Source organism: Cantharellus anzutake (genome assembly GCF_015039405.1).
Source record: "Cantharellus anzutake strain C23 chromosome Unknown EI90scaffold_9, whole genome shotgun sequence".
NCBI classification, from domain to species: Eukaryota; Fungi; Basidiomycota; class Agaricomycetes; order Cantharellales; family Hydnaceae; genus Cantharellus; species Cantharellus anzutake.
Window position 1 is genome coordinate 798,009 of NW_024066959.1, and position 22,298 is coordinate 820,306.

General features: G+C 47.9%; 11 protein-coding genes and 1 non-coding gene across 12 annotated transcripts; 3 read left to right on the forward strand and 9 right to left on the reverse strand.

The window, feature by feature from the left end:
• Positions 1-247: 247 nt before the first annotated feature.
• Positions 248-1,760, reverse strand: EI90DRAFT_2991836 (uncharacterized protein; the record flags this gene model as incomplete). Its single annotated transcript, XM_039056123.1, has 3 exons — positions 248-656; positions 708-1,308; positions 1,357-1,760. The coding sequence occupies 3 exons, from the start codon at positions 1,758-1,760 to the stop codon at positions 297-299; spliced, it is 1,365 nt and encodes a 454-aa protein (XP_038919971.1). The 3' UTR covers positions 248-296.
• An 877-nt stretch (positions 1,761-2,637) lies between these two features.
• Positions 2,638-3,495, reverse strand: EI90DRAFT_3013703 (uncharacterized protein; the record flags this gene model as incomplete). The annotated part of the gene is made up of 3 exons (XM_039056688.1): positions 2,638-2,680; positions 2,764-2,902; positions 2,967-3,495. 3 exons carry the CDS (start codon positions 3,493-3,495, stop codon positions 2,638-2,640), a joined length of 711 nt encoding a protein of 236 aa, XP_038919972.1.
• Positions 3,496-3,883: 388 nt separating this feature from the next.
• EI90DRAFT_3255849 (uncharacterized protein) lies at positions 3,884-5,284 on the forward strand (the record flags this gene model as incomplete). Its single annotated transcript, XM_039066598.1, has 6 exons — positions 3,884-3,901; positions 3,960-4,058; positions 4,111-4,173; positions 4,266-4,383; positions 4,436-4,684; positions 4,825-5,284. 6 exons carry the CDS (start codon positions 3,884-3,886, stop codon positions 5,082-5,084), a joined length of 807 nt encoding a protein of 268 aa, XP_038919973.1. The 3' UTR covers positions 5,085-5,284.
• A 1,420-nt stretch (positions 5,285-6,704) lies between these two features.
• On the reverse strand, positions 6,705-8,270 carry EI90DRAFT_3118941 (alpha/beta-hydrolase; the record flags this gene model as incomplete). Its single annotated transcript, XM_039063157.1, has 9 exons — positions 6,705-7,040; positions 7,129-7,258; positions 7,311-7,336; positions 7,398-7,486; positions 7,551-7,660; positions 7,717-7,842; positions 7,921-7,963; positions 8,038-8,100; positions 8,189-8,270. The coding sequence occupies 9 exons, from the start codon at positions 8,268-8,270 to the stop codon at positions 6,705-6,707; spliced, it is 1,005 nt and encodes a 334-aa protein (XP_038919974.1).
• Positions 8,271-9,173: 903 nt separating this feature from the next.
• EI90DRAFT_3043195 (uncharacterized protein) lies at positions 9,174-10,179 on the reverse strand. Its single transcript, XM_039059238.1, has 4 exons — positions 9,792-10,179; positions 9,549-9,735; positions 9,270-9,489; positions 9,174-9,225 (listed from the first exon to the last, which is right to left on the reverse strand). Exons 2-3 carry the CDS (start codon positions 9,710-9,712, stop codon positions 9,426-9,428), a joined length of 228 nt encoding a protein of 75 aa, XP_038919975.1. The 5' UTR covers positions 9,713-9,735; positions 9,792-10,179; the 3' UTR covers positions 9,174-9,225; positions 9,270-9,425.
• Positions 10,061-11,421, reverse strand: EI90DRAFT_3043196 (alpha/beta-hydrolase). The gene is made up of 8 exons (XM_039059239.1): positions 11,385-11,421; positions 11,290-11,332; positions 11,107-11,232; positions 10,927-11,036; positions 10,776-10,864; positions 10,686-10,711; positions 10,503-10,632; positions 10,061-10,433 (listed from the first exon to the last, which is right to left on the reverse strand). Exons 2-8 carry the CDS (start codon positions 11,292-11,294, stop codon positions 10,095-10,097), a joined length of 825 nt encoding a protein of 274 aa, XP_038919976.1. The 5' UTR covers positions 11,295-11,332; positions 11,385-11,421; the 3' UTR covers positions 10,061-10,094.
• Positions 11,422-12,624: 1,203 nt separating this feature from the next.
• Positions 12,625-13,417, reverse strand: EI90DRAFT_3118943 (uncharacterized protein; the record flags this gene model as incomplete). Its single annotated transcript, XM_039063158.1, has 6 exons — positions 12,625-12,671; positions 12,740-12,902; positions 12,988-13,070; positions 13,134-13,203; positions 13,261-13,274; positions 13,333-13,417. The coding sequence occupies 6 exons, from the start codon at positions 13,415-13,417 to the stop codon at positions 12,625-12,627; spliced, it is 462 nt and encodes a 153-aa protein (XP_038919977.1).
• Positions 13,418-13,926: 509 nt separating this feature from the next.
• EI90DRAFT_2837826 (putative NAD(P)-binding-domain-containing protein) lies at positions 13,927-14,670 on the forward strand (the record flags this gene model as incomplete). Its single annotated transcript, XM_039053670.1, has 2 exons — positions 13,927-14,141; positions 14,199-14,670. Coding segments are annotated over 2 exons (687 nt in total), but the record flags the coding sequence as incomplete, so codon positions are not given.
• Positions 14,671-14,926: 256 nt separating this feature from the next.
• On the reverse strand, positions 14,927-17,174 carry EI90DRAFT_3287097 (gamma tubulin). Its single transcript, XM_039067040.1, has 9 exons — positions 16,788-17,174; positions 16,567-16,733; positions 16,327-16,509; positions 15,941-16,273; positions 15,736-15,891; positions 15,536-15,682; positions 15,321-15,482; positions 15,130-15,245; positions 14,927-15,075 (listed from the first exon to the last, which is right to left on the reverse strand). Exons 1-9 carry the CDS (start codon positions 16,834-16,836, stop codon positions 14,973-14,975), a joined length of 1,416 nt encoding a protein of 471 aa, XP_038919979.1. The 5' UTR covers positions 16,837-17,174; the 3' UTR covers positions 14,927-14,972.
• On the reverse strand, positions 17,157-17,236 carry EI90DRAFT_t71. Its single transcript has one exon. It is a non-coding gene; the product is annotated as a tRNA-Pro (tRNA).
• A 137-nt stretch (positions 17,237-17,373) lies between these two features.
• Positions 17,374-20,879, forward strand: EI90DRAFT_3043208 (uncharacterized protein). The gene is made up of 16 exons (XM_039059240.1): positions 17,374-18,092; positions 18,146-18,202; positions 18,258-18,329; positions 18,383-18,421; positions 18,479-18,553; positions 18,615-18,822; positions 18,877-18,923; positions 18,980-19,053; positions 19,110-19,211; positions 19,274-19,375; positions 19,435-19,641; positions 19,706-19,810; positions 19,869-19,970; positions 20,036-20,380; positions 20,428-20,616; positions 20,667-20,879. The coding sequence occupies exons 1-16, from the start codon at positions 17,547-17,549 to the stop codon at positions 20,770-20,772; spliced, it is 2,376 nt and encodes a 791-aa protein (XP_038919980.1). The 5' UTR covers positions 17,374-17,546; the 3' UTR covers positions 20,773-20,879.
• On the reverse strand, positions 20,860-21,860 carry EI90DRAFT_2659051 (uncharacterized protein). The gene is made up of 2 exons (XM_039053415.1): positions 21,486-21,860; positions 20,860-21,420 (listed from the first exon to the last, which is right to left on the reverse strand). Exons 1-2 carry the CDS (start codon positions 21,496-21,498, stop codon positions 20,948-20,950), a joined length of 486 nt encoding a protein of 161 aa, XP_038919981.1. The 5' UTR covers positions 21,499-21,860; the 3' UTR covers positions 20,860-20,947.
• Between the last annotated feature and the right edge of the window lie 438 nt (positions 21,861-22,298).

The following is a 22,298-nucleotide window of genomic DNA, read 5'->3' on the forward strand; positions in this document are numbered from 1 at the left end:
ACTCGTACACCAGCGACAACATCGCTAGGTGATTATTCTAATACATTTAGTTCACGTACAACGCACTGTGGGAAGTAAACCTTGGTAAATTACCAAGTTTTCGAAAGGACCATTTACTAAGTTTCGGGTGGTAATTGAGGAATGGTAATGTACCAACATGCCTGACGAGGGTTGGTGAGTCGAGTTACCAAGTTTTGCGCTCATATTTTACCAGATATTTTATGGTATTCAGCGACGTGATACATAAGTAGGATTTCATGTTACGTACACCTGTATTACAGTAAAGCGCAATGTAATTAATCATCATCGACGTCAAAAATGGGCCGTGCAAGCTCAATACTACGGTCTACAATTGCCCATCGCGGCGATGCTGTTCCATAACAAAACCGACCACATACTGATGATACCGATGCTAACGCGATAATCTGTGTCGTCTCTGAGAGAGAAGTGAAGGAGACTGGAGTGAGCGCAGCATTGTCATGAGCTCCACAATCAGAAACAAGAGCGAGTACATGAGTCGTTGGCGCATCGGTGCCCAGGAAATTCGAAGTCGGGAGAGTGCATACTAGTATCTCATACAGTATGCCGTAGCAAATTTGCTTGATAAGGGGCGTCTTTCGACGGACACGGGGATTTGAATCTACAGCAACCTCATACTGAGTTGCACTCAGCAAAATGTTTGATTAGAGAGCAATCAGACAACTCACCCTAACAAAAGATGCATCACGATAGTTCTTCCGTCGACTTTGTGCCCAAGAGGTGCACACTTTATCACCTCCACCCGCAATACGTGACTTCCCCCATCGTGGCATGACTTCCGGCAGCCATCTGATAATCTCATGAAATGGTTTGAGATACACATTAGTGAAGTAAATTGCGATTTTACGTCGAAGTGAGGCATCAGGGACATAGTCCTTATTGCACGGGCTCCGGAGGATAGATGCGGGTGCTGTGGAAATTAGTTTTAATGCATAGAGTCGACACGAACACATACCTTCACTGAGGATTTCTTCCCTGCATCGTGAGTCATCTGGATCAACCGTTGGACCATGTATGACATCAAAAAGGTCATACTGCGCAAGAATCGAGTTCTCCTGTGCAATTGCGAGTTGTTGGCGAGTCAATGACTTGTACGGATACACTCGCGACTTGATCGCGGGAAGGAGTCGGCCACACCAGCGTTCCATTACGAATGACCAGTTCATGCATGGTGGGCCATTCTTCTCGATATCGTCAGGCAAGTGAAGGAGCGCATGCAGGGTTAGTGGGCATGTTGAGAGATGCTCAGCAGCGCCCTGGTAGTACAACCTGGCCAACAGTTAGCTATGTGATTCAGATCAGATGCTGTTCACTTACTTTTCATACTGCTGGACATATGTAATTGCGGTCTCTCGCAGCAAGTTGACTTCTTCTTTGGTGATGGAAAACTGAATCGTTGTCCGAACAATTGAATGGAAAAGCATGAAGTGTTTGTAGATTTTACGAGAGGGGAATCGATCCTTCAGGACAAATGGTGCAACGTAGAGAAACCAGTGAGCGTAGTCTTCAGCGGTGAACAAGTGCTGCTCCGTCCAGATATTTGGTGTTCGTCGACCAAATGAAGATGGTATTGTTGCAGATGACGCAGCAGTCTCTAGTCCGATCTGCACCCATGCCCCTTCCGCAATGACATAGCGTTCTTTCCCTTCGTCGAGTCCTTTATAGGTTCCTTTCCAGAGATGAATCAAGTTCTTTCCATGGTTTTCGAGTACCAAATGCATCCACTCATGCGGAAATGACTTGAATAGTTTCATCGAAGGAAGTTCACATATCTCACTGATATGCGAGATTCCATAATGCTGACGTAGATCATCCCGAGCAGTTTTGGTAGTTTGGGATGCAATGTCTTCAAGCATAACCTCGTACCGTTCTTGCGAGCGCATCGGCAGGTGGTGAGGGTCCCATTCACCTTCCTCAGTGCCTGCTGCTCTCGGCTGACTGAGTGGCACATAGTACACTGAGGACCTATTACCTCGTACACCATAGATCTCACACGCTCGACATGGACGAAATGCATTTGACCCCTTGAGCTCCATGAGATGTTTGGCTGCCGGCATGTCTGCATGTGCTGATATCGGATAAACATGGAGATCAAAACACTCATCAAGTTTAGCATCGTATGTGCGCAATCCAATAGCAAGTTGTTTGCACTCATCAATTAGGGGTCGGAGAAATGATGACATGTGGCGAGGGGACCGAGGACCAGGGATAAGGGCAATAGGGATGATATTCTGGGTGTGCGTTCGTTCAGTGGGTGGCAGGTTGAAATTCAGAGCAATGATTGGCCAGCATGTTGCGTTTGACTTGCGTTTGAATATCTGGAAGCCATCAGTCAAGATACCCAGAGCAATGTCACAAGAATCACTGAAGAAAAGATGGGGATGTCTCACTCCATCGACAACAACATATTCGGAGGTGAGATGTTGGTAGTGAGAACCACTGAAGACGTCGTCATAACAGCCAGCGTTGAATTCAAAGTTCGAACGGTATGTCATTCTCTCGGTCAGACTGCAGTTGAGGAACATGGATTTGATGCGAGATGTAAGAGGAATGTATTCAAATGTGTTTCGACTCCGGCGGTGCTTGTCAAATCTAGGTTCATGGCAATATGGGCACAATTCGGCAGTTTTGTAATCGGTCCCTGTAAATGCACAACAGCTATTAATGCAGCAGTCATAGACTGTGGTCTCAATATTTGATAACTCCGAAATCCGGCGAAATAACTTGTATAGGGACTCAATGTGGATGCGACTGCCCCAGAATTTAGCAAGTTGAGCATAAGCCTTCCGTGAAAGGTTTGTGTTTCTGATAAAGTTGAACATCTTGATTGAATCGATGTCTTCTTCTGACAAACTTTGGATGTCTAATAGAAGACGTTACACATGAATGCGAAGAAAGGTGTGTGGCAGGTTAATCATGATACTTACTGAATCGATATATATCACGGAGTTCTTCATCCAGCCCCAGGTCATAGAATGAGCCCATCAAAGAGTCCCCATCTGAATCACCACCAGATTCATAGCCTGTCTCACGAGGTTCAGCTACACCTTGTGGGGTCAGGGGATCCACATCGTCTTCCAAGTCCGGAGCCACCTCGGGCTCAAAGTGTGACTCCAGTATAAGAGATAGCCCAGAAAACTTTTCTGCCAGTGTGTTGACAGGTTCGTTTGACATTTCATTGGTGTCTAATGCATTCCAGCAAGATGGCAAAGGTGGTTCATCATGATGACTGGAGAGTGGCGTGTTTGGGGTGGAATTGTCCATATCGGACATGTTCATCACATCATCTGAGAGGTATGATGAAGAATCGCTCTTGGATACTAAGTCATCATTGCCAGAGAGTATCATTTCATTGTCTGATATATCTTGCTCTAGTCGCTGGAGGTGCCGTCGGATAGTTCGCTTGGAGAGACCTTGTTTACCACAGCAAGGACACGTAGATTGTTTGGAGTCCATGAGTAATAGATAGAATACTTCAGAGCTTTTGATGTTCTAGGACAGTGCAGCACTGGTCTGACGCGTTGATAGTTGTGGCGCCTAAGTTACATTTGGCAACTCCCGAGCATCTTACCTCCCGCCGTCTATCCTCCGCACTTTAAACACTGTTGTGTACTTTGCACAAAAACACGCTTCATTAAGGTCTCTTAGCCTGTTATATTGCTCTACTGGTGAGACAACACACTTTTCATGGCAAATGAACTATGAACATCAGAATTCCAATGTCATTAGCCTCATCTGACACATACCCTATCATACATCTTTTGCGTGTCTTTCCACACGTCTTTCCATCTTTCCACGCGTCTTTTGTCCCTCATCAGACTATTGATACACTCCCCTTTTTATTATGCCTCCAGTTGCTATGGTAAGTGTAGCATACACTCATGGGACTCACCCAATCCGCGGATCGCTCTGTTGCACAGAAAATCAAGATTCCTGATCCACGAGGCCGAGGAAACCGTAAAAAGTACTCCATAGAAGAGACCCTTGGCATGGAACGAAACGAGTATATTCAACTTTTGGTATGTTAACCAACCCCGAGCCTAGATCTCACTTTCACATGATCTTCTGTAGCGCGATGCCCAACATGCAGTCTCACGCACACTCGATACCCTTGGAGAGGTTACATGGGGTGAGGTGCCAACAACTCAAAGGAATGTTATGCTTAGAAGAGTTAGCCCCTTTCACTCTTGCGCATTGGCATTTTTGACTGACTTGGGCTCTCAAAGCTTATTTCAAAACACCCTGAGCTTGAGACTGACTACGAAAACTCGTGGATCGCTGAAGTCCTAATTATGAATGTGATCGTGAATGCAAGAGGCAATCGTGGCAAACGCCGTGTGGGCCGTTTGTCCTATCTTGTTCTGTGCAGAGGTGCTCTACCCTAACCATCACCTAGGTGCCAAAACGAATCCTACAAGTGATGAGACTCATGTCGGTGGCGGAAGTGATAATCCCGAGGTCATAGATCACAATGATGGCGAAAACACCAGGGATTCTGAACATGAAGGCAATGCAAGCCATGAACAAGAGGATAGTGATCGTTCGTCAATTCCGACTCTGGCAAATGGTCGCCCAAACAAGCCAGCTGCGCTCAGAAATACATGCACCAGTGCTGCTGCACCGAAAACAGCTGTAGCTCCTAAAAGTAAGTGCTTTGATGCTATGTTAAGTGTATTCCTTCTCAGTGTCCCCGTTCTTAATTGCATCACTGATGTCTTCCCTATTAAACTCTTGCATCGCGCTTGCATCATCACAATGCCCCCATGCCCGGTCTTCTTTGAATAGAAACTATCCCCTCAAATGCCCGAGGAAACAATCGTATCCAGTTTCAACTTACTGACAGTGAAGAAGAGCCTCCCAACCCAGTTCAAGTGACAAGGAAGAGGACTGCTGTTAAAGTGGTGATGATAGGCCCCAACCCAAAGTCCAAGAAGAGCCGTATCGACAACTCATCATGTGATGCGATCGAGGAGGGAGCATCTGGTATGGCAAGAAGCAAGGGGAAAGGCAGAGCAATGCCGACACCCAGGGGTTCAAAGATTTAACCTGCTAGTAGCTATGTCGTCTGTCACTTACCACTCCCAAAGTCATAACCCACACACTAACTACTGTTGCCTTTTAGAACTTCTCTCTGGTTGCTGCATCCGCTCTCATTTCACTCTTACACTGCTATCGCCAACTCGTTTAACTTTACCCGACTTGCTACATGCTCTTTCGCATAGAGTGCCTTGACTTTGCTGCTCCCATTCGATCTCTCTCGATACCATCCTGCTTGTGCCTCACCATTGACACATATTCACTTGTAGCATCACACTTCTGATGACCACGCTTCATGTATACGCATGTATTAACTATCATTCAAAACATCGTAAATGAATATTCTCTAACCCATATTGTATTAGACGAAATGTTGGACTAGCGAGTTTATCGCTCAGTCCCGTTGTACGTGAACTAGAATAGATTAGAAAGTAATCACCTAGCGAGTTTATCGCTGGTGGACTAATGTTTAATACATGATTTAAAACATGATATAACCAACATACCTCAGTCCCGTTGTACGTGAACTGAGGGAAAGTTGGGTTGTCCAAAAAATTGGGGTTTTATAGTCAGGCGCTATGAATGCGCACTGACTTTGGCATGGACGCCACCAAGAAAGGCAATAGGTGTAAATCTAAACGCCACACGACTCAACATCACCAAACGTGAGTTGATCATAGCGAACACCATAAAACCAAGAATTCTAACATATTGTACCATGCCAAAGATTGTAAAGTACCAACGATGAATCAATAAATGACCAATTACCAATCTGGTAAAAATGGCCGTTTACCACGAAAAACATCGTACATCACCAGAAAAATCGATGTCATTCACCACGTCTGGTCTGGTATCCATTTCTGATCAATTACTATTTACAAATTGGTATATTACCACTGCTCCGGTGGTGTTTGAGCTCGTATTTTACCAGACGAAAAATGGTATATATTTTCCACTGTGAACGGGACTGAGCGACAACATCGCTAGTCCGACATTTCGTCTTATACACGCATCAATTAATTCTTGTCCTTTTAGAATTTCTCTTTCATTTTGATTGTCGTCATCTTTGAGCCATCGGGGATTCGCTTTTGGACTCGCGTGCCGGCCTGTAAATGTAACACGCTAGAATTAATTTTAATTTTTCCCTAATCAACTTACAACTGGATTGAACGCCAATTTAATTTCTCACTAGCTCGTTCAAGAACTTGGGCAGGGGAAGAGGGGGGGGATAAGTACCCACGACTTGCGACCCATTCCAATGAATCTAGTCTGTCCGTTCGATGCGACGCTGCTGCACCAGCGAGCCGTCATGATGGATTTTTTTCTAAAATTGTAACTATGTTTTTGATAGACATGGTGCAGAGCATGCAGGAGACCGTGGGCGAACCTCAGCCATGGGGTAAGCGTTGCTTCCATTTTCATAACCACTCATAGGCATACCAACTTCTAGTGTGAAAAAGCACGGCCCAAGAATTGATCATTTCCGATGAAACGTTGACGATAAAAAAAAAATTACCACAAATATTATATTACTGGTTACGAATATGGTACTGCAACACGCTATAGGGAGAATTGTACTGTACACCAAAAAAAAAAGGAGGCTTATAACACAGCGTCACCCTCAATGTTCAGAGAAAAGCAGCCTTCTCCCTCCCTTCTTCACAGACTCTCTCGATAATCTTATTGAACCTCTCAGGCCACTGTCCAGAAATCAAATGGCTAGTCTGGCCCCACACAACTAACTCGACATCGCCACTCCCTTTCATCTGCTCCTTCATATAATACGAGTTACTCGGGTCCACCAGCGGATCCACATCACCTGTTAGGATTAAAACTTTCGGGATAGAAGAAGCGATGGAGGCGAGTCGCCGTGGAGAGATGTAGTGTGTCATAACGGCAGCCAACTGAGAGAAAGTTCCAATGGGTCGCTGAGGAGGCGCGACTGCACAGCGGGAGATAAAACCCTGGGGGGGACGACAGTTGTTGTTTTTGTTTTAGGGGGGAGGTCCTTCAGCGTACGCGGAGAAGTGAGGAGGGAAAGCAAGAACATACTGTTTCCTGGACTTCCAATCCCGTTCTCCCATCCGAGCTACCAGGGACAGGTGATAACAAGTACTCCGAAGGAAAGAGTGCTTCCAAAAGAGTAAGACCTTTCTCCTTCGATTTCTTCGCTGCCAAAGCTCTAAGTGATCATTAATCAAACTATCAACAACATGTTGATACGATAAACTTACCTCAAGAGAAGGTAAGAGATTCTCAACTAGATCGAAATGCGGGGGGATCAGAAACGGTAGGGATGAATGAATGTAGTCGATACCTACAGACGGGAATTTCCAGAGATCTCTCCAGCCAGGTGTTGTGGAGATTAAAGATAGTGAAGCAATGCGCCCCGGAATCCTAGTCGCGAGCTCTGTTTGCCCACGTGAATGTTCCCTTTTAACTATGGAGCCTCTGCAGCATGGCAGCGAACATACCCATCGCAATCATGCCCCCCATGGACATACCCACGACGTGTAATTGACGCCTGTCATTCCATCTGACATAATTTAATAGAGTGACTACATCCTCGGCCATAGCACTCGTACTTCAGTTCAATAGAGACAGTTAAGTATTTACATTAGCCTGAAGAATGACACATACGTGTATGGGCCTTTCGGCGCGTCGCTGTGCCCCGCACCACGGTTATCGAAAACGAGGACCGAATATTTCTCGTGCTTCCCAAAGTGGCGTACTTGGTCCATCCATGCAAGTGAGGAGAAACTTAGTCTATTGTCGATTTCAGTGTGAGTTCTCTGCACAAACACGCACGCTCGTCTTTCAATTAAAAGTATGCATATTACGTACCCCATGACGAATACCAGCCTCTCAGGTCCAGAACCATGTATCTCTGAGCATGGAGGGAGAGCCTCAGTCTGAGGGGCCGAAGTTGATGTGACAGGCACGAAAGGCTAGAAAACTCACCATAATATATTGAATGGCTAATTACAAAAGGCGACCTAGGGATATCACGAGCAGGGCAAAACCCTGATACAACGTCGGAGGAAGGTTGTTTTTTTTTTTTTTCAGATTGTCGGCCTTGGATACCAGACGACTCTGACCGAAATCGTCTTACCTTTCTTGACGCAAGTAGCAGGGTCAAGGAATGTTCTCGGCCCGCTGCTCTTTCCCTCTTCCTCCAAGATAGCCATGGACATTGCACCCCTAGGGGATCGAGGACTTGGAAGCGGAGAAAGATCATAACTTGGGGTTACTTATGGTGACTTGGTGTTTCCACGTGAGAATTTTCGAAGTCCAAGGCTCCTAGGATGGAAGCCCCTAATAATATCTTGGAGATATGCATCGTGAGACGGAAAATGTAACATCACGGGCCGTAGCCGCCCAGAAAGTGCCATCCAAATACTCCAAATTGAAGCAAGTTGCGGGGCTAACGCTGAACTTCACGAGGCGCAGAAACTCCAGCTGGTAACATCACGTTGATGCTGGTAGGGGGCACCAAGGGGCACCAGGACAGGGGCCCAACGCACAATCATGTGCCTAGGTCAGCACTTCTCGAACCTGATCCATTTTCCCAAGATAGTCACTGGCTGATCGAATACTATACATAACTTGGGCCACAGTTTTCCGAAGAGTATGCCGCGTTACAGCTAATTGATGGGCTGGAATTATCAGAAATTTCAGTATTCGGTCCCGCATCAGAGCTGTATGTCATTTTAGGCAAGTCTTAATGACATGTCGTGCTGTTCCGATTGGCCACTGTTCCATTCCCATCATCTTTCAGCCTACCTGAAACAAACACGGTGAGGTTTCTGAGTTGCCGCAGAAGACCTCATGACACGTTCCTAACACAGAAGAGTCGCGGGATCTCTGCAAGCGCGGTATCGCGTGATCCTTTATCGCCACCATATGGGATCGGCAGAACCCCTCGAGCTTTTCAATTGACGTCACGGTCACCACGAAGATTATGTAAGCGAGTTTTCCAGGACATGTGAAAAGTGATGGCTTTTCTCGACAATAAAAGCGTAAAGAGTGTTCTGATCTGGCTAACTCAGGCCTAGAGGCGATCATGCGGATGGGGGGGACAGCTTTTGTTGTTGTACGTTTTCGGTCCCTTCAGTCCGCCTGGGAGAACGACCAACACATGATCCCTATCTGAAAACTCAGATGATAGTGGCGGACTAGTGATTTCTTCGCACCTAATGAAGAATGCTGGGGATAAAAGATAGGGGTAGGTGAGCGTCAGCAGACCCGAACACCACTCTTCTGGCGAACTAAGGTGTAGACACTGTGGCGATTTCGTCAGGAGCCAAGTAGATTCGGAATTCCCTTTTGGTTAAAGGTAGGATTTGGTCTTAGGGCCTTGTTTGATGCCCGAGTCCCGGGACCAAAACGGCGGTGTGTACGGTTACGCCGAAGCTGCATGGGTCGTGCCCTGGTCAGAAACGGGGTTCCCCAAGCTTCATCACCAATATTACTTAATGGAACTCCACCAACTCAATATCCCTCCCCCCGGGGGGGCAAAACACTTCTCGAGACGGGTGCGGCCAATTAAAGTCCGATTTGGCCAATTGTGGGACCCGGGGCGAATTGGCGATTTAAGTAAAATCCGAAACTTGGAATGGTGCCTAACATTGGACATGGCATTCTGTTGTGAGATCCGTTCTACCCAAATCAACATTAATATGGTCAAGTCATGATTGTGTGATAGCAATACTTACACCCAATTCATCGTCATCATCCACCAATATTGGCGTAGTGCCACACTCCATAGTAACATATAATTGACATGTGAATTGACTCCCGGTTAATTGTTGATCCTGAATGAAATCCGGCTGCGCTGCACGACTGCGCAAGTTACGCCAGCTCTTATCGTGACAGTTGCGATATTAACGAGTTATGGATCTCGTCGATCCACAGCCCCACAGTAAAAGCTCTGCCAATGCTCGACGGGTATACAATAGATTTGGTCATATCGAGCACATTGCTCAGAGGGGGACGACTTCCGGCGTTTTTATCGACGCTTACGAAGAAACTGGGCTGGACTTTTCCCTCCCGTCCGCACACACTCTCTCGATGAGTTCATTAAACCTCTGAGGCCATTGCCCATTCGGCGCATGGCCAGTCTTCTCCCACACCACGAACTCTACACTACCTTCCCTCATATCCTCATTTATCAAGTATGAATTGCGCGGATCGACAACCTTGTCCGAGTCTCCTGTTAGGATCAAAATCTTTGGAATAGATTTTGCGATAGAGGCAAGACGTTCTGGAGATACGTTATGCGTTACTGTGGCGGCTAGTTGAGACAGGGCTCCGATGAGCTGTTGAGGACGGGAGACTTCCATACGAGTGAGGAAATTCTGTGCCGGGGATCGATCAGAAACAGTCCTTCGACAAGCAGGGGTGAGGTCGCAGAACTGGTAACGCACTGTTTTCTGGACTTCCCAACCCGTCTTTCCGTCCGGGTCACCAGGGACGGGGGACTCGAGGTATTCCGGAGGGTAGAGCATTTCGATAGCATAAGGGATCTTTTTCTTCGGGTCCCTCGTCCCCAAAGATCTAAGAAATGACTGAGTGATGATGTATGAGCGCCTAATGATTGAAAGGGGTACCTCAAGAGGTTAGACAAGCCTTTGTACTAAACCACAATGGGAGACCGTCAGAGAAAATGACCACGAATGATGCAAGTAGACGAGTCTCACAGAGGGAAATGAGCCAAGACCCCTTGGGCCGGACTTTGTCGATATTAACCCCAACGTAGCGATACGGTCGGGAATCCTAGTCGCAAGTTCTATTGCAAAGGAAATGTCGGCTATCCATCGACTTATAGAGGTGCACAGACAGGGATCGTACCCATTGCAATCATCCCGCCCATGGAGATACCAATGACATGCAGTTGACGCCTACCCTTCCATCCGACATAATCCAGCAACGTAATTACATCTTCCGCCATAGTACTCGTGCTTTCGTTCAGTAAACATAGGTCAGCATATAACGCTCGCATTGCATAGGCCAAAAAAGTGGCACACGCACGAGTATGGACCACTCGGGGTGTCACTGTTCCCAACTCCACGATTGTCGAAGGCGAGGACCGAATATTTTTCGTGCTTCCCAAAGTGTCGCACTTGACCTCTCCATGCAAACGTGGTGTTATTCAGCCTGCGTGAATATTAGCATTCACCGTAGTAAGCCATCACCTCGACGAGATATTCATACCCCATGATAAATACCAGCTTTTCAGGCCCAGTTCCATGTATCTCTAACCGCCGAGGTTAAGACGTCTCTTAATATGACATGAGGTAGCGACTCACCATAATAAAGTGAATGACTGATCACCGAAGGCCCCTTACGGATATCGCTAACAGGGCACAACCCTAAAACCGCCAAATCGTGAATGTCGGGCGTGAGGTTACAGCTTTAGATGCGCCACGCATGACATCAAGGTCTTCTTACCTTTCTTGGTACAGGTACTGGGATCAAATAACGTTTTCAGCCCTGCTAGGGCAGTCGGTTCCAAGATGGCCGCAGACGACATCGCAATATTGCAAGGGGGAGAGGTTGTAAGGGCGAATATAGGGGCTGGACCATCTTATACCTTAGCAATGTACTTTAGCACGAGACAATGTTAGAAAGGCCCCGTGGCGCGAAATCACTGGTCACGTTCTCCAAGTGGCGTTTCGGACTAGTGAGAAGACAGTGAATGCTTTCAAAACCGAATAGAGCAGACCGGGTAAGAACGAGGGACAGCCGGAAGAAAACCAAAAGGGTTGGGGAACAACGACAGCGATGTCATCGTATCTCAAATGGACGGGATCCTTTGCCGAAGCATCCGATCCGATGCCTCCATCCTCCGATTCATGACACAGCGCTTAAGGGGGGAAGGGCTAGGAGAAGCGGCTCGTGCATGAAAGCTAGGAAAACCTAACAAGTGGGGTTCTTGTGACATGGCTTTGATATCGGCAAAAAGACGAGCAGAAGGACGGACGCGACATCGGAAAGGGTCTTATTCAATGTCCATCAAATCACAGGGAACTTGGTCAAGGGCGGAGCCGCAGGGCAAATGCCGAAGTACCATTCCGGGCTGCAATCTCGCGGCATAGTCAACACAGCTTGAGAGGGCCTCTGGACTAAATATTTCTCACTACCCGACCTTGCTTTGGTGGTTCCGAGCCTTTGCACCACAAAGACCTGATCTCAGCTCCTCAACTGACAACCTCGGATCATGACCATTGCCTCTGAGGCTTTGATTGCCAGTGAGAGATACAGATGCGCGGGCGCTCAAACTGACCGAAGAGGCCAAGAGACCACAAACTGATGAACGTCCATGGTAAGGATATGGATTAGATGAGAGCCGAAAACAGCTGCAGTACAATGGAGAATGCGCTTAAGGGTTACAACGAAACGACTGTCCTCTCTATTGCAATCTTAGAATGAAAGTCGAGCTTGAAAAAAAAAAATAGAGAGAGAGAACAGAATGAAACAGTGCGGTTGTGTCGCGGACGCAAGGACACTTTGCAGTGGACTATGCCCCGGAAGGAAGGAAAAGCCCACTTAATTCTTCTTCCCCGGGGGTGTCAGTTTCTTGCCTATCTCTGAACCTGTATACCAGTCGATGTGAATATAAAGGTAGAATCCTACAGCACAAGAAACGGGAAAAACAACGCACCCCGAAGCTTGACAGCTAAAATACGTTCGAGTTTGCTGAGAATCTGGTCGCTGGGGACGGCCCTGCCAGATTCATAATCCTGCAAGACGCTCGGCTTCTCACTGATTTTCTGAGCCACTTCCTTCTGAGTGAGCCCGCATTCAAGACGAGCAGCGGAGATGGCCTAAGAAGTCATCGAAAAAAAAAAGGCCAGGAAGGAAAGTCAACTCGGTGCTTTGGACATGAGGCGGTTGTCACTTGACGCTGACCTTGCCAACAGAGGGCGCAATCTTAGCAGGAGGAGCGACTTCGTTCTCCCTGTCTAAATTAGCGATTCGCCGGTGGTCCGGGCCTTGAAAAGTGGGTGAGTAAAGCTCTGGACAACAGGGGGGAAAGAACACAATTGATGACTCACCCTGGTGGGCTTTGTTGAGGCCAGCGGTGACCTTCTTGTTGGTAGCAACGATCGCGCCTACGCGACGAGCCTAGGGGTAGCAGTTGTGTGCGTCCTTCAAAAAAGTGTGACAAAATATGAAACCCACAGCTTGCAAAAGAACTGTCAGTCTTGCCCAAAACCAACGGACACGAACAACAACACAAAAACGCTTACATACCATTAATTTCAGCATTGGTCTTAGCCGTTCTCGTCACCTTTGGCTTCTGGCCAATGTAAAGGACTTTGGTATCGAAGTCGCTCATTGTTTGAACGTTGAAGGAAGTGCTCTTTTGTAAAACGATGTGAATGGAAATCTGTAGAAAGTTGGGACACACGTCGGATACAAATTTCCAGCTGATCTTGGAATTGTTGATGACTCGTCAAAAAAATGCGAGTTAAGAATAAGTTAATTTGTGTGCCGACGTGTGGCCAGCATTGCTACAGGGCATGTCTGTATTTTTTAGAGCAGTAACTGTCACCGGAGGAGCTCGAGATCAATGTCTAGACTGCTAACAAGTGCTGTAAAGTGCGTCCTGAAGTCATCTTGCTCGCGGGTACTCCAGTTATGTAAAACCCTCTGTTCTTTTGTCAATTCACTCAGGACTATCCTTCATAGCGCCGTAGTTATCATAGATCGATTTGAAGGCTTGCACAAGTGACAAAGGCTTTGCGCCTCATCTGACCGTGGGAAGATGGTTTGCCAAAAAAAATCATGGCATCAACGCCACCTCCACCACCTCAACTCGCCACCTTCCCTCCCATCGAATTCGGTGGGTCTCTGCTACTTGCATGGCAGCTGAGGGGAGAGCGGGTACTTATCGTAGGAGGGGGAGAAGTTGCATCAACCCGTCTTGCCAAAGTTCTTGAGGCCGATGCCAATGTGACGCTCGTTGCGCCCTCTGAGAGTCTTCATCCCGAAATTCGCTACCGTATTTTCTCCGACCCGTTCACAAGTAAAAAGATAACTTATCACGACCGAAATTTTAAGTTCCCGGATGAACCTTCTCTTTCATCCTCGACTGCTTCGGAGTTCAGTATTGCTAGTGGTGGTGGTGGCGGTGGTGATCTCGAAGGTGTAGATATGGTCCTCACCGCTATTGATGACGTGGAAATATCGCGCTCCATCTACGAACACGCTCATGCTCGTAAGATCCCTACGAACGTCGCCGATATTCCCCCTTCCTGCGACTTCTATTTCGGTGCTCAATTAAGATCAGGACCTTTACAAGTGATGGTCAGCACGAATGGCAAGGGCCCAAAAATCGCTAGCATGGTTCGGGACAGCATTCAGGGACACGTCGTTACTATCAGTGGTTCTGGAGGTATCGGCGAGATTGTCGAGAAAGTGGGAATGTTGCGTGAGCGCTTAAGGGAGCGCGCACCCGGAGTCGGAGGCGAGGTCAGCAAGAAACGCATGAAATGGATGGTCGACTTGTGCAACACGTGGACCTTGGAGGAGCTGGGCCTTCTGGACGACCGTATAATGGACACGTTGCTTGATGAAGGTTGGGAGAAAGATGGACGAGTGCCATCGTTCCTCGCTATTGGAGGAATTCGAGCAGTGAGCAAGGATTGGAAATCGAAGGTAGCAGACTGGGCGACATTTGATCATGGCGTTCATCTCGCTTCCGGGGTCACTATCGGGGGACTTCTGACCTGGTTTGTCCTACACCATTGTGACCACAGATAGATCAAAAGAGGAATTGGCATGCTCGTGGGGGTGCGTATCGTACAGTGGAATACATATATATAATACACGATAATACCCGTTCCGTTCAAGCTGCTGCCTCAGTTTCTGCCGGTCCCTGCAAATTAGCGTCAGTCAAATGGCAAAAGTGCAGGGTAATCGCTGCTCACATATGAGATGTAATCAGGACTCTCGCAAGCTTTGTATTCGTCCATAACTTCTTGCACAACGTCACTGGGAAACGTTACATTTCAGACACAATTGGAGGAGTATAAAAAAAGGACACACCGCGAGTCGTCGAATTCACCAAGACCGTTGGAAAACATCTCCTCTTTCTTGTATTGATCCATGAAGGCATTCTTCCTCTTTAGCTTATCGAACTGATCAAGCGCCCTTCGAAACATCTGGCGTGCGCCGTGCGCAAAACGATTAAGTTGTAAGGATACAAGTGTCCGTTGGTAGACGATGTGTGAACCTACAGAACCCATACACGTATGATTCGCAAGCATAAGACCGCTCACACGATGTGTTGTAGCGACGTATGGCGATCTCCGTGTGAGCGCTACCTGGATGGATGCGGGCCCCCATGGGATAAATGTCGCGAGTTGACGTTCACGTATTCGAAGCAACGATTGGTGCACCTAATAATATGATATTAGTCTAAGGGAGGTCCAGCTCGATGGTCAGCACGCACATCAGTAGGATCCACATCCCCTTGAATGACGTTCAAGATGGATACATAGCAAGATGACTTGCTACCCATTGTCGAAACCATTCGATTTTTTGGTTGAAGAAGCCGCCTCATCACGTCCAGGACTGTTGTCTTTCGTACCGATTTCGACTTGGACAGAGTTAACAGTGATACATATACGCCGCAAATCACTCGTCGCCTACCTTGTCCACAGTATCACTAGTGAAGGGGGTGTAACTGGTCATTAGGAAGTGACATCGAGGAGTGGGAATGAGAGAGGCGATGACTCCAACGAGATCATTGTTCATGTATCCGGGGTATCTTAGGGTTTGAGTACTGGCCGCCATGACAGTAGCCATCTGTGAACAATCAACATCTCATGATGTCCCGCGCAGCGTTTCCACTCACAAGCTGGTTCGCCTGGTGAAACTTTTCGGTTTCCTTGGGTGAACTTGTCTGCTGCGCCCTCGGAGTCTGCTCCACGAGTTGCATTCGATCTGCCGTTATTCGCATCAGGGCACTATTGTCGATAACAACTACCGAATCAACATGATTCACGAGTCGTTTCAGTGTCAAAATTGAGTTATATGGTTGAACAACAACTTCAGATTCTTGTGAGTTTGGGAACACGGAATACGTTTGGATCAGTTTCTTGGGGAAACGGTCGTTCAGACGCTCAAGAAGGAAGGAACCGAGCCCGGAGCCTGTGCCTCCCGCGATAGAATGCATGATCATAAAACCCTGAGAACAGCTTCTGAGAACGCATTTGAGCCTTCCAGGTGTATCTCACGCACCTCGAGCGAGTCGCTTCCTTCTGCTTCTCGCTCTATCATCTCCAGCAAGTCCTCGAACGTATTCTGACCCGCAGAGTACCCTTGGGCCCAATTATTCCCCGCACCGCCTCCCCCCTTCGACACATATATGTTCTCTTGGTTGTAAAGATTCGCATGAGAACCCGTAAGAATACTTTGAATTACCTGCCAAACAACAGGTTAGGCATATGCAATTCAAACTGGGATGGGATATATACTTGCACGAGGTTCCAAGTCGACCATAATAGCTCGGGGTATGTAATGCTCATCATCAGCTTGGTAGAAAAAAACATCCTTGCGATCGCCTCCTTCAGTTGCCCAGTCCTCGAGAATCCCATCTGGACTTATGCCGTGTTCAGCGCATAGTCGCTGCCAGAACACGGAGCCAACTACGTACAAGTGTGTAAGCAAGTCTAGGTCGCGTTAGGATGATTGTGACGCACTCTGGTTGCCACATTGGCCTAACTGAACTGTCACAAGCTCGCGCGGCATGAAGCAAAGTACGCGTTAGAATTCAATCGGAAACTTCCTTGGCACCGCCACCATCCAAATGTTGGGGTCCCCGTGGCGTTTGTCAGCTGGTGAGTTGCAAAGTGGAACATGTGCCTGTAGATCAAATAGTACAAGTACGGGAGTGTTTCGGCTTGGCCCTCACACGCACGCGAGGCACAGCTGTTTTGCCACTGCAACAACTTAGGATCAATCGCGACAGTGGCAGAGGCAACGCCAGTCCAACCTTGAAATTTTGTCATCGGCGTTTCAAGAGCAGTTGTATGCAGGAGTAGGTGATCACTCAAGTGACACAGCAAAAGGGGCTGCAGTGGGAATCGAACCCACGATCTCTCCGATCAGAATCCCCGAACGGAGAATCTTACCTCTAGACCATGCGGCCGGCGTAGGTGGAGGGTGATAGAGGAACAGTATATGGAGTCAGCCACACCTAGTGATGTAAACCATCCGCAGACTTAGTCAATTTTGTGGAGGACTAAATAATAGATTCCAATCTGGGAACCAGCTTTAGCGCCCAATCAACTCATTATTGAATTACCCGTGTGCCTAGATCTGATCGAAGCCTCAGATCACTCCCCATTTCACAAACATGGCACCGCCTTACCAATGACTGAATTGCCAGGCACAGACCCTTCAGACAAGCGTGCTCATCATCTTGTCCCCTTCAAGTTCCAACCTCAACCAACACTCCCATGAAAACGTCTGATCTTATCCCCCGTGAATCCAAAGTTTCTAAGCTCTCCAACCATCAAGTTCTCCTCGAAGAGGCCAGAAAACGCGAAGCGATCTATGCAGGAATCGCAAATCTTGCAATCCATCTCGGGACTTTGGGTTTCCACTGCGTCACGGGCGGTGTAACACTTCCATTGCACCTTCCTGTCATCCTATGGATCGTTTACCGTCTTCTGAGAAACATGAAACGCAGGAAGAAGTTGAGAGCCGCTGCACTGGAACGCAATCTAACCCTCAGGAAGATCAAACTGAAATATGTGGCCATCCCTACTATGCTCGCCTTAGTGGCCCCGGGATTGGAGCATCTCGGGGCCATTGGTCTCAACGAGCTCGTTCTTGATTTGGGATGCCAGCCACATGATATACTGTCCGTTGATGTGCCTAACATGCCTAACGTATTAGAGGGTTCCGGGCCGGTCGACGGATTCCAAGATCTGAGTGCCCATCTGTACGATGCCACTACATCTGCGCTTTGCGGAGGGAACGACATCAGTCTGGCGGGCTTGGTATATATTGCGTGCTCTCACTAGCTCCGGAGGTTCACGCGTTTGGTCTATAGGCCGGTCAATATTTAGTAGCAGATGGGGCACTCTACTTACTTGAGGAGGCGTTGATGGTAAATGAGGATTGTTGCAGCTTTCACGTCCAGCGCATCCTAACAGCATTATCAGAAGGAACCATCTGATCCAGAAGAGGAGCCACCTGAAGGTTTCAGCGATCTAGTACAAGCTCTATTGGATGGGGTGAGTGGGTGTGAGCACCAATAACAGCGCGTCTCTCAATTATCTCTTCATAGATTTCGACAGGTGGTATCCTACGATCTAACAAGTTCATAGTGAGTGGTTGTCATTCACGCTTCAGCAACTACAAGCTAAATATTTCATTCTGGAAGTTCCACTGCGATAGATGTAACAGAAAACTCGAGAATAGATGGTTTAGCTGCCCAGTTTGCGATGACTATGACATTGTGAGTGTGTCGAATGACGACCATCAGTCCGGTCTATCCAAGCTCACATTCATCCTTTCAGTGCACCGATTGCTTCACAAGGAATGACTATTCTCATAGTCACGAACTTTCGGAGGCAATGCAAGCTGAAGTTTCCAACGAGATCGACGAACTGCGCCGTCTGCTCAACTCCATTCAGCAGGGAGCTCTTACCATCGCTGAACCGCGAGGGGCATATACGTTTTGCGATGGATGCCGTGAAAAACCTGAGAATGGAATTTATTACTCTTGTAGGTTTACATTCGTGGAACTTTCAGTTGTGGCTAAAGTCACCAACCCGTCAGGCAAACAATGCCCGGACTTCGATCTGTGCCGAAAATGCCTCACTGATGTGTGTTGGGAACTGCTAATTTCATGATTCATACATCTGAAATCCGAACGGTCCAGCCATCAAAGAGAGCTGTACACAGGACCCATGATTTTGTCCCTGTTAAAGCGTCAAAGAATCTCGATAACTCCGCGTAAATCCCGTTTCTCGTTTGTTCTGTTCAACTGCGTCTGAGCGAATAAATCACAGCCCCGCCCATCAGCGGGCGGCTCGGGGGCCAACCGTGTCGCATCTTAAGCCTGGTGATGGACCGAATCGCAAGGCCTCTCCCAGCTCAGAGCGGATGCCAGGGTAAGTTGCTACTTCTCTCGCATCAAAGTATCTAGAAACGTTGATTTGATCCTGCGCCATAGGCACAGACACCATCGAGGCAGTGAGCCACCTCCTCGCACAGACGACGGAAATATTCGTCCCACTCTTCACCCCAGGGCTCAGACTGAGTATCGAAACCCAAAGTGATTGCAGATAACTTTGATCTTGTAGTATATTGAGGCTGAATCATCTCCCTTCCTAGTTCCGTCGATAGATCAGCAAGAAACAGAACGCCATTCGTGTCCCCCAATCCTAGCCGTGTCCCGAGTCGCGATCCTAGCCGTGATGGTCGTCTTGATCCGACCCGTGACCCTAGACATGATCCTGGTCGTGGTCCTAGCCGTGGTCCTAGCCGTGGTCCTAGCCCGTCACTTCATGCAGCGCAGACAAATCGACGCAACCTCTCTAAGTGAGATAGTTTGTTTCGACAAATCCTCTCCGGCTTCTGATATCTTTCCATTCCGACATCGCAGCTCAAAACCCTCACATCACTTTTTCCAAGACGATAGGAGTTCGCACAGAAGGGTGAGCAGCGGCCTCCCAGGTTTCGAGAGACCATCTGATGGACTGCCTTTCGAGTGAGTGTACATGTCCGAATGCATGAACCATTTCCTTAGACATTTGTTCGCCCCGAAGCGAGCCCCCACGAGCCCCCCCACCGCCACCGATGCCTCACCAGAAAGCACCTTCGTTTGATTATGGCGTGCTCCGGATGCCTGAGCTCCAAGTGTCACCTGGGTGAGGCAAATGCGATGAATAACATTCGTGGTGGTACCTACTGAGACTCCACCGCTTTTGAACAGTCCCGAATGGCCTCGTCATGACGCATCACCGGCTTCAATGCACAGGGGCCGCACTGGCCGTACATCTGATGACCTGGCATACCAACAGAGTCCTTCTGACACATACAGTCGAAGTCCAGGATCATCACCTCGTGTTCCCCTAGCGTCATCCCCGTCAAATACCTCTGCTTCCTTGTCCCCCACTCAGAGCATCAACCAACGTAGTCCGACCACATCCCGAAGACATAACGACTATCCAGATGATCTTCCTCAGTATTCCTCGCCTGTGGATTACGGATCTTCTGTACGCCTCAGTCCTGTGATGTCCCGTCGGGAGACTCAGACCTATCGGAAGGGCTCGTCCAGGTATGGTACCTCACAATGAGACCTAGTTACTCATTAATTTTTGCAAGAACTGACCGTGATTGGAGCCCACTCCCTACGACGTCAGTCTTGGGAATGAGCAATCTTGATCTTGACGATCGCCCTAAAGCCACACCAAAATCTTCTGCGAATTCAATTTCACCTATTACCACTCACACAATATTTTGTGACGTGTGCCACAATCCAGTCACTACAACACAATGGTACCGATGCTCCGAGTAGGTTCTACAATTATTCTTCGCGGGTCGCAATTGATTCCTCTCGGCAGACGTTCGTGCGACGATATGGATTTCCATAAGAATTGCGCATCAACAGATACCGGCGCCCACAGGCGTTGGCATAATTTGATACCAATGTACTCGACCGACTACTGATTCTGGTGTCGCGGGATGCTTTCTTTGCTCGATACCTGCACACTTCTTGAACCAGTGACACCCTGTCGTTGCCGTCATTAAGCATATGATGATGTTTTACTGTCCCTCTTATACATTCATTGTCATTTCTTCTGTAATACTCCAGGAATACACGGTCAACAGTCAAGGTTATCAATTAGGCCTGCTCGAAATAATCTTCCGTTAAAACGGTGATCTTTTCTTGCCAAACTCTATTTGGCTGTGTTCCAGGCCCTCCAGCATCTGATGACTCCAAGCCAAGTGAAATTACAGAGATAATCTGCCTCGACGGATCGACAACTTTTTTGTTCCCCAAGTATTGCATACTCCATTCATCGAACTGCTTGTCACGGGGAAGACTTACATGGTAGTCAAGAGACATGAATTGTGACTTAACTTTATGGTTCCATTCATAGGCAGCTGCGAGAATAGTCTTCAGCGCAGAAAGTTGAGAGCGGGACAGAAATCTGGGAGTTGGGTTCCTGTCTCGAAGTGAGGACAGAAGCGGCCCAAAAAGCTTTTTCTCCAAATAATCGGCTACGGCATCTACAGACTCCACGCGGCTGCTGCTTTGGACGTCAATATACCGGAAAGATAACGCCCTCCATCGTCCACAAGGGACTTGTGTTGCTAAATATAAATGTGCGTTCAGTGTCCTTGTATTTGATAAGATTAAGCCTTTGCATTAAACGTACATGCTCGTCTCATGCCCTCGTACGTCTGCTTGAACTCGCGATCTGTCGCGGTGAATTCACGCAAGGATGGATGAAAAGGATCAAATATTCTTCTGACTAGCTCCCTATTGATGATGTCCCGGAAGGCGTAATCCACTGCATCTTCTAGTGGACGGAATTTCCGCTCAGCAGACCAGTAAAGGGAAGGACCTTTGTCTGCTCCGAGCAAAAGATGACAGAATCCCTGAGGATTCTGAACATGCTCCGTGGTGGGGTCATTGATCCTCAATCTCTGCCAATGTTTCGTGTGGTATTCGCTGATGTCACGACACAGGTCTTCGATAGACCTATTTAAGGTGCGAAATTCTCCGAGAAGTTGGGAAGGCTCCAGAGATTCGTGATGCTGAAGGTTTACTCGAAGATCCGCATATTCCCTATTCAAACCCCCTATTTCAGCTATAAGTCTATCCGATTCTTCGCTCCTCTTCTTTATTTCCGATCTCAAAAAATCGATTTCCTGATCGACGGGGGTGGTGACAGGTGGTAACGGGCGATGGTAAGCGCGAGCAGCCTCGATAGACGTTCGACGGGGGGGCTGGTGCACCGACGAGTCGTTTCCACCCAAATTGGGAAAGGATGTTGGAGGCACACTCGAACTGGAGCTAGATGCTTGGTCTGCAGGTTGCACTGGTCCTTGATTGTCCTTTGTGCCCCGGCGCCTCAACGATAGCTTTCGGAGAGGCACTATCTGACTAGTTAGCAGCGCAAATAGCTAGCACTGCGCCCGAAGAGACGCACTAGGAATGTACTATGTTTCCGGGTATCGAACTTGAA

Excerpts from the sequence above, each read along its gene's own strand:
- EI90DRAFT_3043195 (XM_039059238.1), bottom strand. The coding sequence starts at position 9,712 with ATGTCCAATGTTAGGCACCATTCCAAGTTTCGGATTTTACTTAAATCG. Across the intron at positions 9,490-9,548 it reads AGTTGGTGGAGTTCCATTAA|CTTCGGCGTAACCGTACACA; the intron begins GTAATATTGGTG and ends CGACCCATGCAG.
- EI90DRAFT_3043196 (XM_039059239.1), bottom strand. Across the intron at positions 11,037-11,106 it reads ACCCCGAGTGGTCCATACTC|CACGAGTACTATGGCGGAAG; the intron begins GTGCGTGTGCCA and ends ACTGAACGAAAG. Across the intron at positions 10,865-10,926 it reads GGGCGGGATGATTGCAATGG|AACTTGCGACTAGGATTCCC; the intron begins GTACGATCCCTG and ends CCTTTGCAATAG.
- EI90DRAFT_3287097 (XM_039067040.1), bottom strand. The coding sequence starts at position 16,836 with ATGCCGCGCGAGCTTGTGACAGTTCAGTTAGGCCAATGTGGCAACCAG. Across the intron at positions 15,483-15,535 it reads GGGATGTGGATCCTACTGAT|GTGCACCAATCGTTGCTTCG; the intron begins GTGCGTGCTGAC and ends TCATATTATTAG. Across the intron at positions 15,076-15,129 it reads GGTGAATTCGACGACTCGCG|TGACGTTGTGCAAGAAGTTA; the intron begins GTGTGTCCTTTT and ends AACGTTTCCCAG.
- EI90DRAFT_3043208 (XM_039059240.1), top strand. The coding sequence starts at position 17,547 with ATGAAAACGTCTGATCTTATCCCCCGTGAATCCAAAGTTTCTAAGCTC. Across the intron at positions 18,422-18,478 it reads TACGATCTAACAAGTTCATA|TTCCACTGCGATAGATGTAA; the intron begins GTGAGTGGTTGT and ends TCATTCTGGAAG. Across the intron at positions 19,642-19,705 it reads AATCGACGCAACCTCTCTAA|CTCAAAACCCTCACATCACT; the intron begins GTGAGATAGTTT and ends CCGACATCGCAG.